We start from the raw sequence: 26551 nt of genomic DNA, 5'->3' as shown, positions 1-26551 counted from the left end.
GGAGAGCAGCACTGAGAGGAAGGCTGAGGAAGAAGCGGAGGGAGGGCGACTGCAAAAGCTATGGCCTGCAGGCCAGATCTGGCAGTTTTAAAGTTTTTGTTCAGAGCTAAGGAGGGTTTTTCCATTTTTTAATTGTTGAAAAATACCAAGATGTGAGTATTTTGTAACAAATGAAAATTATATAAAATTCAAATTCCAGTATCCACGGAAAGTTTTATTGGAACGGCAACACTCATTTGTTACCTGTTTCAATGTCTGCTTCCCAGGACAACGGCAGAGACTGCATGGCCCCCAAAGCCTAAAATGTTTCCTATCTGTACCTTCACGGAAGCTTTACTGCCAGCATTCCAGAGGATGCTCAGGCCCCAGCTGTTCAGGAGACTCCACATCCTGGGAGTGGGGGACTGAAGCCTGAGGGGGCTCTTATCCTGGGGAGCCACATTCCAGCCCTGCTAAGCTCCTCAAGGTTTGTCAGCTGGAAACCGGTGTCCCTGGGACTGCTCACTTGGGGGGATGAACTTGCTGGTCTCTGTGGCGGCAGCATCCCGCTGCAGCCTGGGGACCCAGGTTTGCCCCACACCATCTCTGGGATCCCTAAACCGTGTGGTATGGCAGGGTACCCGTGGAGCCACATGCTCCCAGCTGAGTGGTGGTGTTCCTGGTTACCCATTAACTAACTCATCCTTTGACAAAGTTCAAGGGAAGTCAGGCCTGCACATTTATTGCCTGGTGGCTCCTAGGGACAGTGATGTGCCCCATCACCTGCAGCCTGGGGCAAACTCTCTTGGCATCCGTGTCCTGGCTTCATGCTAGTTGTGCCCTAACTCAGTGTTTTTCAAACTTAAAAAACAAAATAAAAACCAACCTCAACCCTCAGTAAGAAATACACTTTACATTGCAAGAAAGCACACAATGTACTCTTGCCATCATCTATTACGTTTCTTTAAAAAAAAAAATAATAATGATCACGAAACACTTTATTTTGTGGCCTACTAATAGGTTGCAACCTGCAGTATGAAAAATGTGTTTGATGGTATCCTGTCTTCTCTTTCAATACAAAGCACAGCAGCAGTAAAGGGCCTCCTTTACCTGTTGGCAGAGGCTTCCTTCCTGCCTCTCAGTGTCCATGATACCCCTTGACTTCCTTTCCCATAAGACAGAGTCCCCAGCTTCCATGAGCAAAAATACACGTATGTGTTTGGTTATACTTGATGTGCATTGAATCTCGGTAACTGAGATTGGTGGTAGTGGTGGTGTGGTGCGGAGCAGGGAGGTAGTTAGGACTTCCTTTTCACTATACTTTGGTGCTGTTTGAATTTTGTGGCATATATATTACATTAAAACTTTTATTTAAAAACATTTTGTCTATGGCCATGCCACCCTGAACCAGCCTGATCCCATCTGATCTTGGAAGCTAAGCAGGGTCAGGCCTGGTTAGTACTTGGATGGGAGACCACCTAGGAAGACCAGGTGCTGTAGGCGTAAATAAAATAAAAAATAAGGGATTGTAAGCTGACAAGGTCCTTGCAATCTGTGAGGTCAACCAAGGGTTGCCTCACCTAAAAAAAAAAAAAATTTCAAGCTCACAAAAAGGTGTCAGAAGCAAATATAACAGTCTCGTAGCCACCACCAAGTTCATGCACACTCTGCCTTCCTTCCATCCACCCTCCCCTCCCACTCCCCATAGACATTTCCAACCAGCCTCAGCACTTCCCCCTGGAAGTGGATGAAGCCTCTGAATTCTTAACATTCTGGGCAGCCCTGACAATTGATTATGTCAAAACATGAGTTGAAAGTTCTTTGCCCTTTGGTAGACTCCCCTTCTCACACTGTCTACCAGCACCCAGTCTTATTTTGAAAATTTAGACTTAAAAAAAAGTTGCCAGTCTAACACTCAACTCAAATTCCCCTAACGTTAACATTCATAACCACATGTGGATAAAAAAGGGATTCTATGGAAAGTAACCTCATAGGGTGATCTGATCATAAATTCCTAACTGGGCAAGTCATGGCAGGTAGTCATGTCTCAGACCTAAAACTTTAGTAAAAGGCTTATTTATGCCTTAAGCAAGCCCTGTCCATTGTTTCTGTGCATCTAGGTCAACACACTTTTGAAATACCCCCATTCAGCCTCCTCCTAATACCTGACCACCCTTTCAGACTCCTGCTTCTAAAGTGTGCAAGAGGTAAGCCGATTCCTGCCTTGCTTTCTCCTTCACGTAATCTTCCTTACTTTCCTTCTTTAATCTGAAATGCATAAAAGAAATGCAAACTGTTATTCTCAGAAGCATTTATCTCAGTCTGTTGAGATCTTGCTTCTAGCTGTACTCTCTTTTTGGCTCAAATTTTTCTGAAAATTCTCTACAGGTTTGGATATTCTTACATCAACACACAGTGTAAGGATCAAAGTCAGGGAATTAACAATGGTATAATACTATTAACTCAACTACTGATCTTATTTGAATTTTGCCAAATGTCTCATTAACGACCTGTTTCTGGTCCAGAATCCCTTTCAGTATCATATATGGCATTTAGTTGTTATGTCACCTTTAACTCCTTCAATCTGAGATGGCTCCTTAGTCTTTCCTTGTCACTGAGACACTGCCAGTTATTTTGTAGGACAAATCTCACTTTGGGTTGTTTTGATGTTTTCTCATTGTTAGATTGAGGCTATGAATTTTTGGCAAGAATCCCACAGAAGTGATGTGCCCGTCTCAAGACACCATATCAGATGTTGTTGATGTGTCTGTCTAATACTGGTCATGGTCACTTTTATCATTTGGTTAAAGCAGTGTCTCTCTGAGGTTTCTCCACTGTAAAGTTACTTTTTTACTTTTAAATTAATAAACAGCCTGTGAGGAGATGCTTTATGACTATGTCAATACCATTTCTCATATAATTTTCCCCACTAATTTTAGTATCTGTCGATGATTCTTGCTTGTAACAATTATTACTGTGGTTTTTACCAAATGGTGATTTTTCTATTTCCATTGTTCTTTCTATATTTATTAACTTAGGGCTTCTATTGTAAAAGAGAACTATCTCCTTCCCCATTTATTTATTCTATTAAATTCCATTTATATCTGTATGGACTCTTAGATATTTATTTCATTCTATGAGTTAAAATCCACCATTATTTATTTTTGCTCAAATTATACCAGATTTGGCTATTGAGAGCTCCTTTCACATGTGCCCTTTCACATGCCCCTATCATTCTTTGAGCACTTCCTCTCTGGCACAAGATGTTCCAGGCTCACTGGTACTTTCCCTGCCCCAGCCCTGGAATCAACCGTCCCTCTAGGAGCTTTGGTTTGTGTTATTGGAGAATGGTTTTTAGAAAGTAAGATCTAGGCACGAGTCAGATTTAACTTGGTTAAATGAAAATGCAGAACTTGCCTGGCCTTGGGGCAGCTTGGAAAGGAGAGGGGCAAACTGCAAGGTTGAGAGGAGGGGCAAGACAGATTCTGAGACTGAGAGAGAACCCCGAGCAAACCACAATAGGGAGGGCAGCTGGACCACTTATCCTTGGCTGAGACTACCTGTGGGAAGCATGTTCTTCATGCAAATTAAAGGATGGGTTCAGAGCAGCAGCACCCGTGGTCCATTGGGTGCCACACAGAACTTGCCTCTGGTGTGTGCACCTGGGGCCTGGAGTTGGGAGAGAGAGGACTATTATTTTCTCCCTCATGTCAGTACAGTATGATTTAAAAACAAAATAATAAAAAAAACATACTATTTATTAGTTTAAAAATACTGATAAGGTCTACTTTTCTATTTTTTCTTTAACAATGTCTATATTTATTGTTCCCTTTTCTCAAAGTGAAGAACAATAGAGATGTAGATGGATTGTTGTGGTGGGGCTCAACCACAGTCTTTGTACAGGGATCCAGCTGCACTCCAGATCCAAATGATGACATCCTTGGGGCTCAGAGGGAGAGGGGCTTTCAAACTCTCCTGATTGTCACCCACAGTATAAAATATATTTTACAACATGATCTACCATACACACATTCGATTTAAAATTTCACAACACAATTTTCACTCTTATGTGTGACATATTCTATTTTCTATTCAGTGGAGGTTTTTACCCACTAGTTTGACTTCACAACATACTAATAAATGGATCAGGACCTGCAGTTTGAAAAATATCCCTCTGGGCCAACCTCTTATTGTGTAAACAGGGAAACTGAGACCCTAAGAAGGGGAGTGAGTGCTCAAAATGTTGTGGCTTTTCAGGACACATCCATTGATGACCTTTGAAGCAGTGCTACATTTTTATAGCTATTGGGAAGAAATAGTTCTGAATAATAAACAGTAGATATTTTAAAAGTTTCAAGAGCTGGATGAAATTAGGCTAAGGGTCTTGAACCAGAGATATTCTGCCCTTATTCAGTAGTTCCAAATTCCTAATGTTAAAAGCCTACATAAAGTAAATGTTTTATCTTTTACCTGTCCATTCATCCACTTAGCAAATACTCTACATGGTACCAGGCAGAAACAGGCATGCTAGATGAAGGTGGAGGGCCTTGGCCTCATGTGCTTTCAGTCTCCTTTGGAGGCAGATATACAAGCATCTACAGAGGACCTTGCAGTAGCAGGCATATAGGGTGGGGGTGAGGGTACTGAGGAAAGCATGAGAGCTGTTGGTCTGGCAGGGTGGGAGTGTGACCCTACGAAAGCCATCTTCCTGACCCACAGTTTCTTCTCCTGTAAAATGGGGAAGATTAAGACCTGCCTCCTTGAGTCACAGCACTGGGTAGCACCCAGCGCAGCCAGGCAGAATGAGTAGATGGAGAGGAAAAGGCATTCTTCAGTGGACCTGTTGGCCTGAGAGGACCCAATGAGCTCCCCAGATGGGGCTGGATGAGGATTTGGGGCCTAGAGAGCAGCGGGTGATGAGAATGACAAAGAAGGGCTGGGGATGCAGAGGCCCCATGATGGAGGTCTTGTCGCCCTGCCACACACAGTTTTAACTTCACCTTAAGGGGACTGGGGGCCACTGAAGAGCTCTGACAAGGGGAGTGACATGGCCAGATTTGTATCCTTTAAACTGATTCAAACGAAGAATCCTGCAGTCATAAGGAAACTGGTAGCCCAAATCAGCGTTTGGAAGACACCCTGTGAGGTGACTCAGGTATAGAAAAGGGAAGCTAGAGTCTCCACTGAACAGATGACAGCATGAGCAGACAGGCTGTCCCCCAACTTCCGTGCAGGAATCATCAATCTTTTCTAACTGGAAGACACAGCCCTGACATCAGAGAGAATTATCCAACCCTCTGTCTTCTGCGGAACAGGCCCTGGAGAATCGCACCAGGCTGAGCTGAAGCCTCTGAACCTCTCAGGTGGGCAAGGCATTTGAGCACATGAGGTGGGGTATAAGATGAAAAGTCATACAGGACTCTGTACCACACAGGCCTGAGTTTGAATCCTGCCTCTTCTACTTATAAATTAGGTGACTTTAGGAAAGTTAACTCTGCCCTGGACTACAGTTTCATTGTCATGTGGGGAAGCATGTGTGTGAACGACTTATGCGTTTAAGGTCTATTGTAAGCCCCAGTAAGGAGTCACTCTTAATGTGATCTCATATTCTCCTTTTACAGACAAGGAGGCCAGGTCAGGGAGGTTGAGTTGCCCAAGGCTACATAGCTGGCAGACCAGGGAACCCAGTGGCGGTCTGACTGGGAAGCTAGTGCTGATCCATACTATGATTACACAGCAAGGAGAGCCCAGCTTCCTGCACCCAGCCTGAAACCACTGTGCCTGTTAGCCTAGTTCCAGGGGCTGGAGTGTGCAGCAATGAGTCACCCAATTCAATCCAACAAGGAGACCCCCTCCTCCCCAACTGAAGACAGGGTGAGACCTGGTTGCCAAGCAATAAGGCATAATATATATAAATACAATACAGTCTCTTGCTGTGACAGTGAGGCCTACTTCTTGCACTGCTGTCTCTTTCCTGCTTCTCCCCTCAGCCCTCAGCTTTCCATCTAGCTTCTGGGGCAGCAGGTTTACTCCTTCTTGGCTAAGAGCTTCTAGACCAGAATGAATGCAAACTGAGGAGCATAAACTCCTAGGGCTTCACGTGGAGCTCTGCCTGGACAATGTTTGGAATGAGGCTGCAGGGCAAAGTGGGAGGTGTGGAAGGAAGTGTGGATGTGGCAGACACGATGGACTTTTACTCTGCTGTCTGGGGAAGGGTGGTAGTGCCAGGGCAGGCCTTCCAGAGACAGAATCAGGAGGAGGCCCCTATGGATGGGAGTGCATATTCACTTCCCAAGGGCAGGAGGAACTTCTGCTACTCTGGCTGCTGAGTCTCCATGGCACCACTCCTCAGACCTGCACTTTTCTTACTATACCTCACATTACCCAGTTACTCAGTTTACCTGCAGAACATCTTGAGGTAGCTCCCGTGGGGGGACCTCTTGCTTGCATGAGCCCTGACCAAGTCATAGACTGTGTGCATTATAACAACTGTTATTTTAGTACTCTTCTGTGGTCAGGCACTGAACTTGAAGCTGCATTTATATCATCCCATTAATCCTCAAAATAACACTGTAATGTATTATTTTTTTATCTGCTTCATTAGATTTAATTTATATACAATAAAATTCACTAATTTTAGGTGTACAATTTGATGAGTTTTGACAAAAGTACAGTCTTACAATCACCACCACAATGTTCATGACAGAACATTCCCTTCCCCCAAGAAGTTCCCACCTGCTGCTCTGCAGACAATCCTCTGCTCTTGGCCCCTGGCAAGCACTGACCACTATAGCCTTACCTTTTTTAGAATTTCATATAAATAGAATCATATAATATGTAATCTTTTATCTGGCTTCTTTCACTTAGCATACTGCTTTTCAAATTCATTCCTGTTATCACTGGTTTGTTCTTTTCTTTGCTAACCAGTTGATGAATATTTGGGTTGTTTCTAGTTTGGGGCTGTTATAAACATGTATGTTTTTGTGTGGACATATGTTTTCATTTCTCTTGAGGAAATACCTACAAGTGGAATTGCTAGTTCATTAAATACATGTTTTCTCTATCTTATAGATGAAAAGACTGAAGTTTGAAGAAGCAGCTTGTCTGAGCTCCCATAGCTTGGCAGAAATTCAAAGCCAGATGTGACCTCTATGCCAGGTGGCCACTTATAGGAGATGGGTATAGTTTGAGTTGAAAGTACTTCTTTGGTGGGTAATTACTGCAATAATGTATACATGGGATGAATTCAGCCATATCCCAGTTGTAGCTTTTATAAGTAGACTGACACTGAGCACAAGGTGCTAAGCACAGCATGTATACAGGGGCATAGGTCACTCTGAGGGTAGTTCAGCAGGTGACTTCTGGAAGCCTAAGCAGCAGGGCAGTAGGGTTTTTGTTTCATTTTGTTAAGGTGGTGTTTGCCAGGTTTCTTCACTGTAAAGTTTCCATTTTCCCTTTGTAATTAGTAATTTGAGAGGAGAGACTTTAAAAGTAAGTATTCTGCTCCCTGCATCTAGCTTTTACCCACTGGTTTGACTATCCATTGTGAATTTCCTAACTCCACCATTCTTTTTACGTTTAATTGCTACTGTTTCCATTAGGGAGAGCTCTCTCCTCTTCCTCACTTATATCAGTATGCCTCATGGATTATTTTGAGATATCCATCACTATCGTTGTTTTAATATGTACTGTGTGTCATTTGGCTAGAAGCAGTCTCCTTAAGCTGACTCCTGTGTCCTTTTAACATGCTCCCATGATTTGGAGAGCACTTCAAACTCTGTAGTGTAAGATATTCTGGGCTCTTGTACTTCTGCAGCAGCCCTGGTCCCTTTTAGTGGAGAATCGCATTCAGAAATCAAGATTGGGGTACTAGATGTACTCCTCATTACTGAGATGTGTCCTGGCTTCTAGGCCCCATCAAGCTACAGGGTGTTAAGGCAGCATGTTAGGGGAAAGGCAGGGCCATGAGACAGGACTTGGGAGGGCTCACAAAATCCGGCTGACAACTATAGAGAACCTATAATAAGTGCTAGGTTCACTGGGTGGGGAGACTCAGGCCAGGCCAACTGAACAGTGCAGTTTCTCTGCTCAGAAACATCTCTACAAATTTCACAAATTCATATACCTTCTAGGAAAGTGATATCTTTCAGCTCTTCTTGCTTTGGTGTGAATTACTTCCAGGGCAGAGGACCTGAGAGGCTATTTCTCAAGGATGGTGATGGAGGGTCAAAGAGAGTAGGGGCAGGTGTGGCAGGGGAGTGTTGGTTTTAGGGGCTCCAGAGGGTAGATTATGTTTCCCATAGCAACAGAAAACTGCACGGATTTCTCCTGGCACAGATCCTGTGCTGTGTTCAAGGCTGATGGGTTGGCTGGCTCATGAGAGCCTGATCATCGAAGGGAACTCCAGGAATTAGAGATGGTGACTCATAATGTGGGGCCACAATCTCAGAGTTAGTCTCCCTGAAAATAACTGTGCCTTCCGGTTTTTATCTGCTTCATTAGATTTAATTTATATACAATAAATTAAATAAATGGGTGCCCTCCATTGTGAAGGGCCTGCTAGCTCTGCTGGGGCGGGGGCAGTGCTGAGTTTCCTGTGGGCAGCAGATGGGGACAAGTGTTATCTGCTTCCAATGGTTTCACATGGCTTGCCCTGCTGGTGTCCACAATAATCCTGGGGCAGCATGCCTTTTTCTGTCTTCCATACAAGGATGTTGAGGCGAGCTAGGCTGAGAAGAGCACGTACCAATCTCTGCCAACTCTAGTATTCTTGGTCCAGCCTGGCTAGAGCCACCTGTTTGAAGGCATGGGGAGTCCCATTCTCTGAGACTGGCCTGAGCAGTATGGAGGGGCTGAGGGGTCAGTAGCATTGCTCCTTCACAAGAGACTGAAGCATGTCCCACTCAGCTTCAACCAGGCTGGCCTATGATGAAAAAAAGACACCAACCCTTGAGACTTAACTTGTAAGAACCAGCTGTGGAAGGCACTACATCACACCAGGTTGAGTGATAGGATGAGCCATAAGGATGAAAATGATTTAACTCTTCACTCCTCCTTGCTGGTATCAGCCCCTTGATGGTGTACTGAGAGGGTTTTGGGTCCTGCAAACCAGTTCTAGAGGGGCCTGGGAGGGCTAGGAGTGAAGGAAGCCAGTGATGTCGAGAAAGGCAAGGGTGAACCTGGAGTGGAGAGCCCCAGGTCCTAGGAGGGGCAGCTGAAGGGGCAAGACAGGGAGTGGATCCCTGGGGCCTTAAGCAATAGAGGAGGGACCCTGAGACTTCAGGCACTACAGAGGGCCAGACAGATGGACTCCTTTCAGAGTTGCTCCACTAGGTGTCTCAGGGGCCTTTTGACAGACACCCAACCTTTCTCTGCCACTTCACTCATATGCAAATGAGAGTAATAATTCTGCTGACCTACTTCTCAGGATGTTTGTGAAAAATCATAAAACATGGTAAATTAAAGAGAGTGGAGAAGAGCAGAAAGAGAAGGAAAAAGAGAACAGGAAGAGATTAAGAAGATAATATAAACAGGAGAAAAAGAAGAAACAGATAATCCTCCTTTTGCTGTCAAGATACAGAAGTCAGAGGTGAGGAGCAGACCATCAAGGGAATGTTTCCATCAAGGGAGTGGTGAAAACAACCATGAGGCCTCAAGCAAACAGCCAATTTCTAAAAAAACAGGTTATTATTGTTAACAATTTGATGTTTTAAAAGCATATCTTTTACAAAAAGCCTTAGAATGCACTAACTTAGATAACTCATATGATTTAAGCACATTTCAATCCCTTTCCAAAATAGGAAGTTCTTCCCCAGTGGTGACCCATAATATTCCTTTTGCATTGTATAATGAAAGTGAGCAAAATTAGCTGAAGCTGGGACAAACGCTAAGGGAAGGGAAAAGGGACAGTCGTGCCCTGTATGAGTTTCACTTCTCAGATTTAAGTTAGCATTGCTATCTCACGTGGTCATTCTCATTTTCCCTCAAACACAAAGGGCAAAAAGAAATCTGTCTCTATTGCATTCCCCAGCAGCCAAGAAGCTGTCATTATATCTGTTTTATGAACATCTTTCATTAAAAAATTAGAACGAAATTAAAATTTTAAGTATACATACCAAATATTAAAATTTGTAAGTGAAAGGGAAAATAAAGTAAAACTACTTAATGCTGTGTAAGTGAAAAAGGTAGGACACAGAATTGTGTGTATAGCATGATCACAACTACCTAAAAATTCCCTGAAAATGTATCCAAAATAAAAACACCAGCACAACAGAGATTTATGCACACAGAAAAGACTGGGTGGAAAAAGAGAAGGGGTGGGAGGTTTTTTCCTTGTGTTTCCCACATTTTCTATTATTAAGATGTTTAATATAATGTAAAATATGTAACAAACATAAATATATTAGCTACTGATAAGAGAATTAGAGATGATCAAGATCATAGAAAATTCAAGATAATTCAAGAAATCTTGTCATTGGCCTCTTTCCACACTCAGAACACTTCTCAGACAATTCTAAACAGCAGAAATCCCAGAAATGACTTTTCTTTGGTTATGGAAACACTGTGGACTTTTTATCAGAAGATTTACCTTAGTATGTTTTGGTTTTTGAAACAGCAAAATAAGTTTCCACCCAACTGCCCTGGGGATGATGATAATGATGATGATGACGATGATAATAATAGACTTGCCAAAGATCATTTATATGGCACACTGTCTGCCTAAGTGTCTTGCTCTGGTTCTCTACTTCCTGACTCTCCATGTGCTTCTCAGGGTAGACACCATTGGCCACTATGCAACCATCCATCCCTTAGATCCCTTGTTACCTAACTTGTTTATGTCCAGACATGGTCTGACAATGTGCCCAGGGACGAATCTCATGTAGGCTCTACCCATTATGGGAATGCTGACTCCTTTGCAGGTACAGGCACATGCGCCAGCTCCAGCCAATGAGATGCTTTTAGGAGTAGGTTTAGCTACTGGTGACAGACATTTACTTCTCTCCCATGTGAAGTATGGAGCCCTGTGGTCCATACTGGGAAGGGGTTTCCGCTTCCAGCTCCACTATTCCTGTGTGTAGCCCATTGTCCTCACTCTCCAAAATAGCCTGTAGGTATTTCAGGATAGAGAAAGGGATGAAGACAGAGGGGTAAAAGAGTAGTCGCTTGAGGAAGGGTCTCTCAGGAAGATTCCTGAATGGATACTTCCATAGATTTCTCTTTTGCCAGGACTTAGTCACATGGCCATATTTAGTTGTAAGGGATGCTGGGAAATGAACTATATGGTATAAAAGGAGCTATGTGCTCAGCTAAAATTTGATTACTATAGAAAACATGAACTTGGGAGCACCATTAACAGACTTTGCTGCAAAAACAAAAGGGGCAGTCTGCTGGGGGGATGACATCAGATTGTTCTTTTAAAAAGAGAATCCGGAGCATATCTAACCTCAGATCTTGGTTTCTAATGTCATTCTCCAATAAAAGGGCTCTTTGGAGAAATGGCTGATTCTAGGACTGGGGCAGGAAATATTCGAGATGAGTCTAGCACATCTAGTAGTGCAAGAATGTCAGGAAGTGCTCAACAAAACAAAACAAAACACCCCACTATGATGGGGTATGCCAAAGGGTTTCAGGTACCAATAGAAAAATGTACCTATGGCCAAACCTGGAACAATTTGAGCAAAAGTATAAATAATGTAGTATTCGATTATAACCCAAAGTATAAAATAAATATCTGTGATTCCATATTAATTTAAATCAATGATTGCCTAATTTATGTGGACACTTTTCATTCTAGGAAGTGGCACATAATTCTCCACTCTTTAGGTGTGAACAAAGGGACTTTTTTGTAAAGAGAACAGTATGGGAAGCGGGGAAGAAGTGGAGAAACCTGAGAAATGATATCTCAAACAGGCAATCAGGGTCAATCTCTACAGTCCTAAATCATGTCGATGGACTGTACTGCTGAATGGTACTTAACCTCTATTATCTGCATCCCCTAAACCCATAACCCTAGTCTAATCATGTGAAAAACAGCACACAAACCACAACTGAAGCATATTCTACCACATACTTGACTGTACTCCTCAGAACTGTCAAGGTCATCCAAAACAAGGGATGTTATAGCCAGAGAAGCCTAAGGAGAAATGATGACTCAATGTAATATGGTATCATGGATGAGATTTTGAAACAGAAAATGGACGTTAGGTGAAAACTAAGGGAATCTGAATAAACGATGGACTTTAGTTAATGATAGTGTATCAGTATTGGTTCCCTGTGACAAATGTACCATACTAATATGTTAATAATAGGTGTGAGGTATATGGGAACTCTGTACTACTGTCTCAATTTTTCTGTAAATCTAGAATTATTCTAAAATTAAGTTTGAGAGTGAGTGAAACACACACACACAGAATATGAATGAGAATGAATGAACCCTTCCCCTCTTTTCTGTGTGGGATGCCATAGTGTTTGGAGCTGAGGCAGCCATCTTCTGCCTGCAGATATGATAATTCACAACCCTAATCAACTCTGGACCTATGTATGTGAGAAAATAAACATCACTGTTTAACTTGTTTGGGGCCAGGTATCTTGTTCCTTGGAGCTGAATGCATCCCAAACGACACTCCTTATTTCAGTTTCATGGCCACTACGGTGGTTTAGGCCTTCATCTCTTAACCAAGCTCTTTAGCCTGCTCCAATACCCTTCCTTCCTAATCTGGTTGCTTCTCTGGCTTTACTCCCTGTCTGTATCTCTCCTAACACTGAGGCCAGCAAGTCTTGCTATTCCCAGGACAGGGAATGTTCTCTCGCACTTCCAAGCTTGTGCACACTTAATTCCTCTGCCTGGAATGCCCACTCCTCCATCCTTATTATTCCAGCAAATAATTACCTCTGATTCAAGTTTCAGCTCACCACACGTGGTAGGCAGGATTCTCCTATGTCCCTGGATATCCTTGCCCACTAGTGGACACAGCCTGTGTAAATATAATGACTTGTACTCCTGTAATTACATTGTACAACACAGTTGACTTTTAAGACCAGATTATCTGGGTCTGAAATCACGAAAACTCTTTAAAAGCAGAGTTTTCTATGCTGGTAGCAAAAGAAAACTCTTTAAAAGCAGAGTTTTCTATGCTGGTAGGCCCGGCCAGTAGCTCCGTCGGTGGATATCGCTTCTCTGTCTGGGCCGAGGTCTCATCTGTTATCATGCAGAGTGGTGATGAAAACTAAGCAGAGAACCCCTGTACAACTTAGCAATATGTGAGGGGGATCTGATGTGCAAGAAATTCTGTTGCTGGTTTGAGGATGGTGGGCTGTAGAGGTCGACAGCAAGCCCTGGGGACAATGGAGACCTCAACCCTACAACCACAAGGGATGGAATTAGGCAACAAGAATAAGGCTGGAAGCAGATCCGTCCCAGGGCCTCCACCCGAGAACTTAGCCCAGCTGACATCCTGATTTCAGCCTTGTGGTACCGAATAGAGAACCCGGTCATGATGCCATGCAAACTTCTGATCTATAGAATGGCGAGCTAACAAATAAGTGTTTTTTTAAGCCACTAAGTCTGTGGTAGTTTGTTATGCAGCAACAGAAAACACAGCATGCCTCTCTGAAGTCTTCCCTTTTCCCAGATATACCTGTGACATCTTCCTCTCTGCTGCTGTGGTACTTCATACACATCCCTACAGGACAAGTCACTAGGTATTATAATAATTCATTTACCAGTCTGCTCTCTTCACAAGATTCTGAGTTCCTGGGACATAATGGGGACTACTACTTTATCACTGCAATCCCAGGCACAGAGCAGGAAGGCAAAAAATATTTGTTGAATGAAAGTTCCATCAAGAAAAAAAAAAAATCCCAAGATCATTAACTTGTAATCATGCATAAGAAACTAACCAATGATGCTGGAGTCTTAACGTCTAAACAAGAGGAAAGTCACCAATGTGAAAAGGGAATGAAGAGAAAAAAAAGAGAATAGTAATATACATGTAGGGTGTTTCTAAGGAACCAGTAGTAAATGAAGTCCCCAGGTGTGGTAGGTGAGGGAAGGAGTGAGAAGAGGCATGAGGAAAAATCCATCTTTAGATTACTTAGTAAACAAGTAATTATTGAATTCCTGCTATGTGAGTCAGGCCAGGAACTGTGGATAATGGAGTTAGAAGTCTGACATAAATCCTACCCTGAAAGTGGTTTTTAAAAATTTATTTAGTTTCAAGTATAGAGTACATTGGTTAGACATTTATATAGTTCATAAAACAATCCCAATTGCTCCCTCCCTCCCCTGGCCCTCCACCTAGCCATCATATTAATGCTAACTGCATTCCTTGTGCCGTGCTCCACATCCTTGGCAAAGTGATTTATTTAGCTCTGTTTCTGAGATCCTTCAATCTGCCCTTCTATGTGTTGGCTGCCTAATTCTCTGTAGAGCAGCTGAACCATTATTCATCAGCTCAGATAGTCATTTAGGCTTTCATTATGACACTTGTCAATGAATATCTGTTTCTGCGTCTTTCACACTTCTGCTAATGGGTCTGTAATAAAAATTACAGGATGGACGATCCAGTCTGACCTCGGCAGCTAAGCAGGGTTGGGCTTGGTTAGTACTTGATGGGAGACCACGGAGGAAGACCAGGTGCTGTAGGTGTAAAAAATAAAAAATAAGGGATTGCAAGCTGACAAGGTCCTTGCAATCTGTGAGGTCAGCCAAGGGTTGCCTTGCCTATAATTAATAATAATAAAAAAAAAAAAAAAACAGCTATTTTGACATTACATAGCACCCTCTCCCTCAGTCCCTGCCTTATAGACGCCAGCTCCAGCTCTTTGGACCCGCTCTGCCTGAGTTGTTGTAGCTGCTTACCACCCGGCACAGTGAGTGCCACTCCCATCGCTCTCATTTCAGCTGCTGGAGGGGAAATGTTGTCTGGAATAGGCAGGAAGGGGGTGGGATCCACAATGTATTGAGAAACCAAGTAGACGCTTAAGGAGAGAAAGAAGGCTACTGCAAGCTGTAAAGGGTATTTTAGGAAAGCAGATCTGGAGGAGGAAACGGTGCTTTTTGGATCAGAGAAGCATGCGGTGAAAATATGGAATGCAGCAGGTTAGTCGCATCACAGAGGGCTTACAACGCCAGGGCAATATTGGGGTTTTAGGCCTGGCCAGCAGCTCCGTCGGTGGATATCGCTTCTCTGTCTGGGCCGAGGTCTCATCTGTTATCATGCAGAGTGGTGATGAAAACTAAGCAGAGAACCCCTGTACAACTTAGAAAGTCGCTCTCCTGCGGGGTGGTTTACGGTTAGGTGACAAGCGGACAATAACTTTTAAAAGACTTTGAGATAAAATTCTGAAACGAGATGCCCAAAGTAAGGGGCAGATGGCTTTCGCCTGCGAACGACTTGCCCTGGACTAGAGTAGGTCGCAGCCTCTCGTTGCTCCACGGCTCCCCTCCAGACCCGCAGCCTACGCGCAGACGCTCTCGGGATTTGCTCCAAAGCCCGGGCACAGACAAATCCCGGGCACAGGCAAATCCCGCGGACGCTGTGAGACCAACGTGCGCAAACGTGCACGCCGCGCTCTGCAGCAGGAGAGGCTGCTGGGAGCTGGGGGCGAAGCCAGCCCGGGAATCCCGGCCCCGCCCCGCGGGCTGGGGAAAGGGGAGGGAGGGCTTAGCTGGGCACTGCGCAGGCGCAAGTACGCTACTGTTGGCCTCCGCTCGAGGTTCCGGGCAGAGCGCGCGCCCGCGGCGGGTTGCTTCGTCTGGAGGGCTGAACGGGTACGAGCGAACCGGCCGTGACGTACGCCGCGCTACGCCCGACGTCACGGGTCCCTGTGTAGTGGCGGCCGGACTGCCTCAGCGGCAGTGCCTGGTGAGGGTGGTGTGGTCGCTGGGTGCGGCATTCGGGGGTCGCGCGGCTCGCGCGGTGCCGGCGGCGGCGACGAGGACGACGACTCGGAGGCCCGGCATCCTCAGCCGAAGGATCGCCACTCCCACCTCTTCTCTGGCCTCTGGCGGCGCCTGGCCCGCGGCTTCCTACTTTCCTGCCCAGCTTCCCGCGGGCCTCGGGGCCGCGGCAGAGAGAAGCACCGACGGGCGGCGAGCTGCTCCAGCCTCCCGAGACGGCCCGCGCGCCCACCACCCGGCCTGGGCTCCATGTGAAGGAGGGACGGGCCTGGCATCCCGGCCTGTACCCAACTCTTTGCGCGCCCCTTCGGCCCCCGGGGGCCCTCGGCCTCCCCCAACTGGGGGGCGCGGTGACAGGCTGAGCGGGGCGGAGGGGCGGGCTAGGAGGCCGGCGGTGACCCCTCCTCAGGCCTGCGGCTCCCCACGTCCACGCGGAGAGGCCGGTAGGTGCGTGTGCGCGTGCGTGTGTGTGTGTGTGTGTGTGTGTGTGTGCGCGCGCGGGGCCGGAAGCGGGGAGGGGGCTGCAGCCGGCCTGTGCGCAGCTCCTGGAACAGGGATTTCGCTAGGTGGTCGCCCTGTTCCCGGTGACCGGATCTCGAACCTCTTTGCATTCTGTCTTGAATCCTACGTATGAGCGAAGTAGACTGCTGGGTTATGTAGCTGTCAGACACGTACTCTGCAGGGATTTTAAAAGGAAGATTGCAGCTGGTCCCTGGGAGAAGCAGGAATGTTACATGCAGTAAGCGAATAAATGCTTGTCTTTGCACTCTACATTATGGTAATCTATTAATCAGGGTTGATTCTCCTTTCTCTCTTTATAGAACCTTTAGCTGGCACTTAACCACTTAACTGTGTGCCAGGTAGTTGTCAGGCATTGTCTCACATAATCTCAGCCCAATGAGATGGGTCTGTGGTTCCCATTTTACAGATGAACAGATTGAGGTTCAGGTCAAGGGACTTGCCCAAGGTCATGCAGCTGATAATCTGAGAAGCCTTCATTCGAATATGATGTCTTTTCTTTAGTTCTGCGTCTTGCAAAAATAAATATATGAGGAAAATGAGAATAGCTACAGAGTTTCTTCCTGAGAGTACATTCTAAATATATAGGTAGGTATAGTTTAGTTGTCCCTAGCATAGGTTGTTTGATGTGTTTTGCTGTGGTCTAGCCAGATCATTTTCTTGGCTTAAAAAAAAAAATTATTACTTTTAAAAGATGGCTCTGGCACCTTTACCCTTTTTATAGTAGGACCGAACAGAAAACATTTCCCCTCTTACCAAAAAGAAGAAATATATTTGGTAAAACTGCATATTTTTGAAAAGTTACAAGTTTACTTGTGCAGTTTATTCTTGATGCATACAGGGAACTCGCAGTTGAGTTATTTGCTTGAGATTTCCTTATTGCAAAATTTGTTGCTAGATTATGTGGCAATGGCAACACAGTAATTTGTGCATTGTCTTATGCAATATTTCTGAGTTGAGTGTCAAAATCTAATGCGTAGAATATTGTAGAAAGTTATAGTTTAATGGTAATTTTTTTTCTTTCACTTGTGTGTTGCCACTAATCAGGGTTTATAAACTAACAGAAAATTATTTTAACATTGGCCTGTACTATATCTTTGATTATGGTTAGTGAAAAAGAGCCTTTACATTTCTCTTTACAGAAGACAATGTTGATAAATTTCTTTGAGTAATTGAAGCTTCATGCATATTTGCAAATGTTTAAGAAATCTATTAATGCACAATTATAGTATTCTAATTTTTTCTAGTATATTATCAGGTTTAAAAAAATTTGTAGTAGAATGTAATGTCTGTAGAGAAAATATCAAATTATAGTGTTAACAAGTGGATGGTTCACAGATTGATTTGTTGTTTGGTTAAAATATAAACACATTGAGCCTTGTTGAATTATGTTGAATATGATACCATTAAAGATTGGTTATCTAGTCATGCTCTCCATGTGTCTGTTTTGTGAGAACTAGCTATTAAAGGCTTATCTCAAATAATTGGCTTATATTATAGACTCAATGTTTTAAGCCTTTGTTTTCAGGTAGAGCTTTCATTCTTGGTTAACCTTATTTCTACCAAAGGGGTGACCTATATTTAATAGATGCTGTATTAAAATGAAGTCATGTTTGGTTCTTGATAGTTCCCACAGCTTTGGTTTCAGGTTGTATTTTTTCCTTGTGAAAATTGGAGATCGCTAGGCTCCCCTCCCCCCTTTTTATTATGAAACAATTTTAAACATACAGAAAATTGGTAATAGTGAACATCCATATGAGGACCCTCTAGATTCAACATTTGTTGATATCTTGCCATAGTTGCTTTATTTATAAATATGTGTATATGATTTTTGGTGGAACCATTTGAAATTAAGCTGTAGACATCATGGCGCTTTACACCTAAATATGTCAGTATGCATCTCCAAAAATAAGGACATTTTCTTACACAGCCAAAATACCGGTATTGTTAATTTTTTAGTTTATATTTTCTTATTGATAATTAGTTAATATTTTCTTATTGCTAATTCCTTAATATAACCTAATTTCCATCCATATTTAAATCTCCCCATTTGTACTGAAAGGTCTTTTATGGCTTTTTACACCCAACTCCACCAAACCAGGATCCCGTCAAATTTTATTCACTGCATTTGGTTGTTAAATTTATTTGAACTCTTCTAGAATAGCCTTACCTCCCCTTTTTAAAAAGACAATTTTTTCAAGTCGTTTTATAAAATGAGTCACACTCTTGATTTTTCTGATTTTTTTTTCATAGTATCATTTAGAGTGTTCTCCTGTTTCCTCTATATTAGCAAACTGTAAGCTAGGTTTAAAAGGTTGATTAGTTTCAAATTAAATATTTTTGGGCAAGAATAACTACTAAGTGATGCTGGTACTTCATATTGCTTCCCATCAGGAGACATATAGCGTCAAGTCCCATTATTTGTGATGCTGAGTTTGATTACTTGATTACAGAGGTTAAGGTAAGGTATAGTTTCCCCACTGCAGTTAGGATGTAATTTGTAGTCTGATAAATTAGCACTGTAGTGCTCGCCTGTTCTCCACTAACCTTTTACCTAATAGTTGTAGCATCAATTGCTGATCTTAGGCTGACTTTTGAATTTCAGTGTTAACAATCTTTTGTTGGTCTACAGATAGAAACAAAACCACAGGAGTTGTAAAATAACCTGTGCAGCTGTATGTATTAATCAGATTCTGATTTTGTGGATTCTTAAGATTTTTAATTATGAATTCAAGGTGTCTTCTGTTATGCATAAAAAGTAACCTGGTTTAACAAAAATGGAAAAAAGTCGATGCCTATTTTTTCTTGTACTCTAACTCAAGGATTGTGTTTCTTTTAAGTTTTTCTTTTTTTTTTAAGCCAATATTTGTTGCACAGGAATAGCCAGATACATAATAAAGGAAGGGTGGATTTACTAAAAAATATTTGGAGAAAACTATATTTTCCGGTGAAATAGCACTGGATTGAGAGTCAGAAGATCTAAATTGTTGTCCTAATTCTACCACTATGTGAAGTTCAAGAATTATGATTTTTTTAACTTCACTCTCTGTTCTCATCTCATAATAAGTTATTAAATATTATGAATTTCCGAGTTGTGTTGATTATATTAGAAGTGAACTTCATTTTAATCAAGCCAGATAGAAATATATTAAATATATGTGATATAAAGTTGAATTTATTTTCTAACTAACTGACATTTGGTAGGTGATTGTTTTAAAGAAGCGTTCATAATAGGATTTATTTATTTAGTTATTTATTTTATTATAGGCAAGGCAACCCTTGGTTGACCTCATAGATTGCAAGGACCTTGTCAGCCTACAATCTCTTATTTTTTTAATTTTTTATTTTTCACGCCTACAGCACTTGGTCTTTCTAGTTGGTCTCCCATTCAAGTACTAACCAGGCCCGACCCTGCTTAGCTTCCGAGATCAGATGAGGATTTATTTCATTCTTTCATTAATAATATGATTTAATTTATGAAACAGTTTATGTGAAGTTTTTCTACACATCTCTTTTGTAAATCAGGGTGAACTGTATATGTAGAAATAAAAAACCTTTTTCTTCATCCTCAAATGCTGTGTGTTATATGTCTATATCTGTAAAACACACAGTTTTAAGAAAACATGTCTATATAACTTTGTCTTTTGTTTTGGATATCCCTGGGGTTTGTTGGGAGCAATGGTTGACTTTGTTTCTTATGCTGGTTAATCAAATAATTGCTTTGTAACATCTCTTGTATTGTTGCCTTTATCGTTACTTAACTCTTGGATTGTTTCTTAATTTCTTTTCATACTGTACTTTGTCTTCCCAGTTAACAGGAGGATAGAAATAGAATCTTCTTTGGAGTCCTTCTTGTAATTAGCACACTGCTTTTCTTATAATAAGTACTCCATTGTTTTGTTTGAGATTTATGGTACCATAAATTTAAAAAATGCTGTGTGATTTATGAACTTTGAAAGTTTTTTTCTAAAGATATTTTTTTCTCCCTCTTGTGCAATTAGTCATTTAGTGTGGATTTTAATAATTAATCATGACAAATTAAAAGAATAGTTTAAGGTGTGATTTTTATCAGTATTCTTTTGATAATTCCCAAATTAGCACCCCTGTTCACCACTACCTCAGGCAGAATGCTCCTAGAGCACTTTAAATCTGGCTCTGCCATTGTACTTACACATTGCATTGTAATCAGCTCTGTGTCCTCCACTAGTAAGTTAGCTCTTCAAGGGCAGAGGCAGTGTTTTGTTGATTTTGCTGCCTCAGCACTTAGCACAGTGCTTGGAACCAAGTGTGTGTACAGAAGGGACCTCTCTTTACAGCATTCTAAGATTCTTAGAAGGCGATGCCTATCAAATCACTGATGACTTGCAAAAGTTTTGGATTTACCAGTTTTCTTTTGTTCTCTGTTGTGGTATTTATTTTATTTTATTAGCAAACTTAAAACTTTCTACTTTCTAGACACTGATTTAAATACTGCTTTAAAGATATTCATTTAATCCCTGTTAATCTTATGAATTAGTTACTATTTTTATTCTCATATTACAGATGAGGGAACTAAAGTATACAGACAGTAATTAACTTGCCCATGTTCACACTTGTTGTGTGTGATGGAGCTGGGACTTGATGCAGGCAGTCTGCTCCAGAATCTGTGCTCTGAACAATTGCACAATAATGTCTCTGCTTTATCAGAGCAACCAAAGGATTGGATTTACTTTACCAAAGTAATTTTATCATTCATGGAGTACCTACTCTGTACCAGGGTGGGGAGCATACTTCCAGAAAGCCTTGAAGATGAAGCAACAGTTGAACTAAATTAGGAAACCATATACATGAACTGATTGTGATTATAATGTTTATTGAAAAAATTTAAGTACAGAACAGATAAGGAAGAAAATAAAGGTAGTAAGTAGTTAAGAGTATGAACTTGGGAGACCATCTGGAATGTGACTTCCAGCTCTGTTGTTTAACCTCTTTTAGTCTCTCTTTCCTTATCTGTAGATTAGAGATAATAGTACCTAAGTCACAGGTTTGTTATGTGATTTAAATGTGATAGTGTGTTTAGTATGTGCCTAGCATATAATAAATGTTCAAAAACATTATCAGTTATTGTAGAAACCTATAGTTCACACAGGTGTTAACCAAAATTAATTTTAGACTGTAATAAAGAATAAAACATTTATTCGAACAAAGGGAGCTGCAGTGCAGGAGACACAGATTCAGGTAGCAACTTAAATTGTGTTCTACCAAGACAAAGGGGAGGCCCCTTTTATAATGAAAGTTCCTGCTCAGATTCCCAGTTAGGTCTGACTTATGTAAATGAGGTACCAAATTGTACAGTTCTGATTAGATGGGACAGGTCTCAGTCTGTTGGTAGAAAGGTAAAACCAGGGTTTCCCTGTAGTGGTTGATTCAAACAGGCTTATAAACAAGTGGGGGAAGCTGTGAGTTCAGTCTGAGCTTCTTCCTGGTATAGAGTATGTGAGATGCCACTGTCAGCAAATGATCACTAGGCTCTTACTATTCATAAAATGTGGGCCTCCGGTTGAAGATGGAGAGTCCAATCTCAGCAGATAAATCCCTTCTTGGGGCTCGCATCAAATGAATCTTCTCAGGGTCCACATTTCTTTCTATAGAAACCTTTCGGCAAACAGTGTTGATGATCAATCAGGTTTGTTTGTCTTAGGTGCATATTGTCCCATGTCGATGTCGGAGTGGTTTGGCTTCCTGTTCCAGGTCCACCTAGTCCTTCGGTTGTACTCCTATAGCCAGCTGAGCACCTAGAGCCATCTACCTTTAAAAGGTTCATGAGGTATCTGTTAAACCTGGAAGGTTTCTGAGGTAGATTTTGCCGTGAGGTGTTGAATTATTGAGGCTTTAGCAAGACCTTCCAGCATTGTCCTGTAAATCACTGGAATAAACAATATAAAAGGAGCTGAAAAGTAGATACAGGCATTAATTCTGCAAACATTGGGTAAATCAAGAGCAATTGGCAAAAGACAATCAGACTTATGAGTCTAGTTAGCCTATATCTTCTTGATCCAGATGTATGTTCAAGCAATTCATGTATAGTAGAAAAAGAGTTCAAATCATTCTAAATTAAAAGAGACAGTAAGTTGGTGTGTCATTTCTATTCATGCAATCATCACTTGAATCTTTATTTATAGGTTTTAGCCAGCTTATGTTACCGGAGAGCGGGAATCCTCTTCCGGTGCATTGTCCAGGTTCTTGAACAAAGAATTGAGCAAGATGCTGAAATACAGTAGAAAAGAAAAGTTTTATTAGAAGGGAAAGTACACTTCCAGACGTGGATGCGGGCCTGAGCAAGAGAAGCGTGGCTCAGAAGGCCTGGGTAACAAAGCCTTTGGGGTTTTTATTCCTTTTTGCTGTGGGTGGTTACTTTTCTTAGAGGAGTGGACATCCTTAATTGACAACTAAAATTGACAGGACTCAGTGATTTATCATTTTACTTTCTGTGCATGTTTGTTCCCAGAATTCAGTCTGTTATAATGATATTAATGAATTTCTAGGCATATGCATCATATTATAATAATGGTATAATGAGGCTCGGGTGAGTTGAAGGTCTTCGGCTTCTTCATTGCGCAGGTGCGAGTGACTGGCTTAAACTGGTACCTAATTCTCTGCCTCCTGGTTTCTTTGTGTGAGTTAAAACAGTGCCTTCTGGTTTGCTTAATTGTGGGCGGATTAGGGCGGACCCCTTTTAGGATAGGATGACCTCAGTGTCTTTGCAGGCAGACCCGAAATCCCCTAACTTTCCTGCCTACTTCTTTTCTAAGAGTCATGAACCCCCTTATTATTACTATGGATGTTGAGGGATGGGAGGTCTCTTCTTCTGTATCTGCTTCCTGTTGAGAATGGCCGTAGTCCTTGCCTATAGGGGGTTTCATGGAGCTCTTTCCCTTTCTTCCTTAGTCAGGATGGGGTCTTGGGTTTCCTGCTGAAGTGCCACCTCAGTCCCTAGACAAGGAAAAGAAGATAAAAACTTATTATTTTAAACCATATATCTATTAATTTCTATTATTGATTTGCCTATTAAGTGAGTAAAGGGAAGCAGGCTTGGTTAATATATTTCTTAAAGAGTGAAAAAAGACTTTTGGTCTAAAGTTCCCTCCCCTCTCAGACTCTTAGAGGCCTGCTGGCTTAATACTATTTCTGCTAACAATGGGCTGATGACCCTTATCAATAGCTAGAGGATATGAGTCACCAGTTTGGGGCAATTGTCAGGATTTGAGGGAGAGGGCCTTTTTTCCAAAGAAAGGAGGGAAGAAAACAACTAGGTTTACTAAAAAGATTAACTCTGAAAGAGATGTCCCATTTCATTTCCTGCTAAAAGATTAAGAATTTTACAAATGATGTCCTGTCTCAGTTATATATAACATCAGCAGCTTGATAATGAGGTATTAAACAAATTAGAACGATGATGAGTAGAACAATTTGCAGTCTAGACCTTAAAATGGCCCCTAGCCCAGTTGGGCGCCAGCTGAAAATATCAGAAAATTTAAGCTCTAACCAACTAGTGGTACTCGTGGCATAAGTGGGATGCCCCTTAAGAGATTCTGTGGGTTTAAGATGCTTGGTTGTTTTTAACTACCTGGAAAGAGTTATTTAAGCAGGTACAGCAAGAGGTATGTATTAGCTACAGCACAAACTCCTCCTTGGGCTGCAAGCAAATAATCTAAGGCAACTCTGTTGTGGAGAATGACTCGAGCCAGGGGGTCTAGAGATCTTTTTTGAGCTCTGATAGCTGAACTTAACTGTTCTGGTTAGGTTTTCACATCAGTATATCTAATTGAGCAGTGCCAAGGCCAGTACATGGGTCAACAGTTTTAAGGAATTGGTGGCTCCTGTAGTCTCAAAATTCTACCTCCTGTCATCTTGGAATGAACAAAATTCAGCTACAATTTGAGAAGAGTTAAAAGGAATGTGACTGAAGAGCTAAAAAATTAAGAGTTAAACAAAACAAAAAATGAAACAAACCAGTCTCACATGCTTTAAAAATTATACAACTGGATTTAAAAATTATACAACTGGATTTACTTGCTATATACATAAACTAGTATTGGAATTAAAAAGTACGTTCACAGAAGCGCTAGAATCACTCAAATTTACAAAGAGACAATAATTTGTTTATCATGTAACTAGCAGTGAAATTTATAATGGCTAATAGAACAAAATCCTTATGAACATAGCACTAATGTGTGGCAGGTTATACCAATTAAGGAAACAGCTCAAATTTACAAGGGTAAAGACCCCATACTTTTAGAGGTGGAAAGGGAACAATTAAATTTCTCTTTGATTTTTTTACCCATTCTCATGAATCTGATATTAGTTTCATTGCAGTGTTTAGGCTAAGGTAGGTTCTCTAAAGGATCCAATGAATTGTATTTTCTAGGTTCCAGAATGTTGCTGGTTTACATGATAATCCTGTATACCAGATGCCTTGTCTCTGGTTGAAACATTTTCTGGATTAATGATTGAGAAGATCAACTGCCAGTGAAGATACTTTTCCCTAATTGTCAGATAACAGTTTGATCTTTTCTATCAAGTTAAAATTTCTTAATAAATAGTACTAGGTCTCATTTCTTTCCTGTATCCTCTATAGTACCTACTAAAGTATAGGGACCTAAGTACCATTTGGTGGGTGACACCTGGAAAAAGATTTTTTCTTTCTACCTCAAAACACCAGTCCATCAATCACGCGCACACTTTAATTCCAATAATGTGATGTACAGGATCATTAACTTTTAAAATTACGTTAAATGTTATCTATACCAATAGGTTTTTTAAAATGTTAGACTTATTCTCTCTGATATCAATTAAACTGCATTTCATATTTAAACACTCATGACATAGAAGACAAGGAACTCACAAAGTAATCTTTAAAATACTGAACTCTATTCAACAGTTAGCCTCAAGAGTGAAGTAAGAAAAGTTACAGCCCTAAGCTGGCTGACTGACTACTGTTGAGATATTACTCCTATCTGAAGGAAATTTTCTTATATTTGAAATTACTCCTTTTCTTTTTAGTTTAAGATTTTGGAAAAAAGTACACATTCTAAAATTTTCATAAAGGTCACATACAACAGTTTTCCTTATCCATCAATTTTATCTTACCTTTTTGCTCTAAATCACTTTGAAATTCAGGTTCTTTCCACTTGAATAACTGATCAAATATCAGTGTAAGGGTTAAAATTCCTTCTAGGAAGATAAAAGGCAAGATTCACATTTAAAATGATTTACCTTTCATCAACTAACAGTGCTTCATTTTATCAGGACATAAAAATTTGGCTTCATTGATTGGTCAGAAACAAAAGAAAATGCATGTGGGTCCAAAACAGCTCCTAGTACAAGGGAAATTCGAGGATAAGTTCTTGACAGTAAGTCAGAGGGTCTCCGTTAAGGCAGGTTAATTCGTTCTCTGATTTAGTCTTATAGGTTTTCTGGTAATGATTTCAAAAGAAGACAATCAACATTTACCAAAGGGTGTAGATCTTAGGTTAAGCAATACAAGGGAAGGGCTTTGGCCAAAGCAGATTAAAAGATTCAGCAAGTTTTGCCAGTTGAGTTTTGATGGTCTCATTGGTTCTACAAAGCCCGAGGACTGGGGCTGATAAGTGCAATGGAAGTGCAATATCAGACAAATTTTGCATACTTGGTATAGAATTCGTCTTGTAAAGTGGATCCTCTGATTGCTTTGGGGCTCGTGTGGGGATTTTTTCAAGCAGAGAAACTCCTTTCTTGAGTTTCTGTAGCCTTTGGACATAGGAATGCTTTTACCCCAGTGATACCAATCATCATTGGTACATTTTTATCCTGAAAAGGGGGTGATTGGATTAAAATCCACTTTCTCAACCTCAAGTAAGGCTAATTAGTTTCATTTTCCCCTTTTGTAAAGAGAGATTCCTGTACTTATTTATCCGTTTAATTGTGGTAACCATTAAAGACTTTACAAGCAATTACAGAAATTTAAACAGAAGCAAAATTTAACTCTTAAAAATTAAGATTTGAGTCTACAGCCTTGCTACCCTGAACCAGCCTGATCCTGTCTGATCTCGGGAACTAAGCAGGGTCTGGCCTGGTTAGTACTTGGATGGGAGACCACCCAGGAAGACCAGGTGCTGTAGGCATAAAAAAATT

At 41.5% G+C, this 26551-nt stretch overlaps 2 protein-coding genes and 2 pseudogenes across 3 annotated transcripts in view; 3 read left to right on the top strand and 1 right to left on the bottom strand.

Moving 5' to 3' along the window:
* Window positions 1–1363: 1363 nt before the first annotated feature.
* LOC120593457 (uncharacterized) lies at window positions 1364–1482 on the top strand (annotated as a pseudogene).
* An 11753-nt stretch (window positions 1483–13235) lies between these two features.
* On the bottom strand, window positions 13236–16155 carry LOC120593434 (uncharacterized). Its single transcript, XM_039851261.1, has 4 exons — window positions 15971–16155; window positions 15379–15824; window positions 14779–14902; window positions 13236–14617 (listed from the first exon to the last, which is right to left on the bottom strand). The coding sequence occupies exons 1-4, from the start codon at window positions 16153–16155 to the stop codon at window positions 14560–14562; spliced, it is 813 nt and encodes a 270-aa protein (XP_039707195.1). The 3' UTR covers window positions 13236–14559.
* MAP3K2 (mitogen-activated protein kinase kinase kinase 2) overlaps window positions 14901–26551 on the top strand; it is a 73370-nt gene continuing 61719 nt past the window's right edge. Inside the window, exon 1 of one of the 2 annotated variants that reach the window (XM_039851252.1) lies at window positions 14901–15079. The gene's annotated coding sequence lies outside the window, so the exon portion shown is untranslated. Of the gene's footprint in view, window positions 15080–16250; window positions 16324–26551 lie in introns of those variants that run through there. The other variant, XM_039851251.1, reaches the window with a different exon arrangement.
* Window positions 26423–26541, top strand: LOC120593459 (uncharacterized; annotated as a pseudogene).

The sequence above is a fragment of the Pteropus medius genome, unplaced genomic scaffold (assembly GCF_902729225.1).
Source record: "Pteropus medius unplaced genomic scaffold, Ma_sr-lr_union100, whole genome shotgun sequence".
Taxonomy (NCBI): Eukaryota; Metazoa; Chordata; class Mammalia; order Chiroptera; family Pteropodidae; genus Pteropus; species Pteropus medius.
The sequence above is the reverse complement of the archived record's forward strand: the minus strand, read 5'-3'. Positions and strand labels throughout refer to the sequence as shown.

Bases quoted from the DNA above. Each gene is read 5' to 3' on its own strand.
- LOC120593434 (XM_039851261.1), bottom strand. From the start codon at position 16,155: ATGCCAGGCCCGTCCCTCCTTCACATGGAGCCCAGGCCGGGTGGTGGG. The intron at 15,825-15,970 runs GTGGGAGTGGCG...CCGCTGAGGCAG, and splicing joins CGCCAGAGGCCAGAGAAGAG to TCCGGCCGCCACTACACAGG. The intron at 14,903-15,378 runs GCAAGTCGTTCG...TGCCTATTCCAG, and splicing joins GCGACCTACTCTAGTCCAGG to ACAACATTTCCCCTCCAGCA.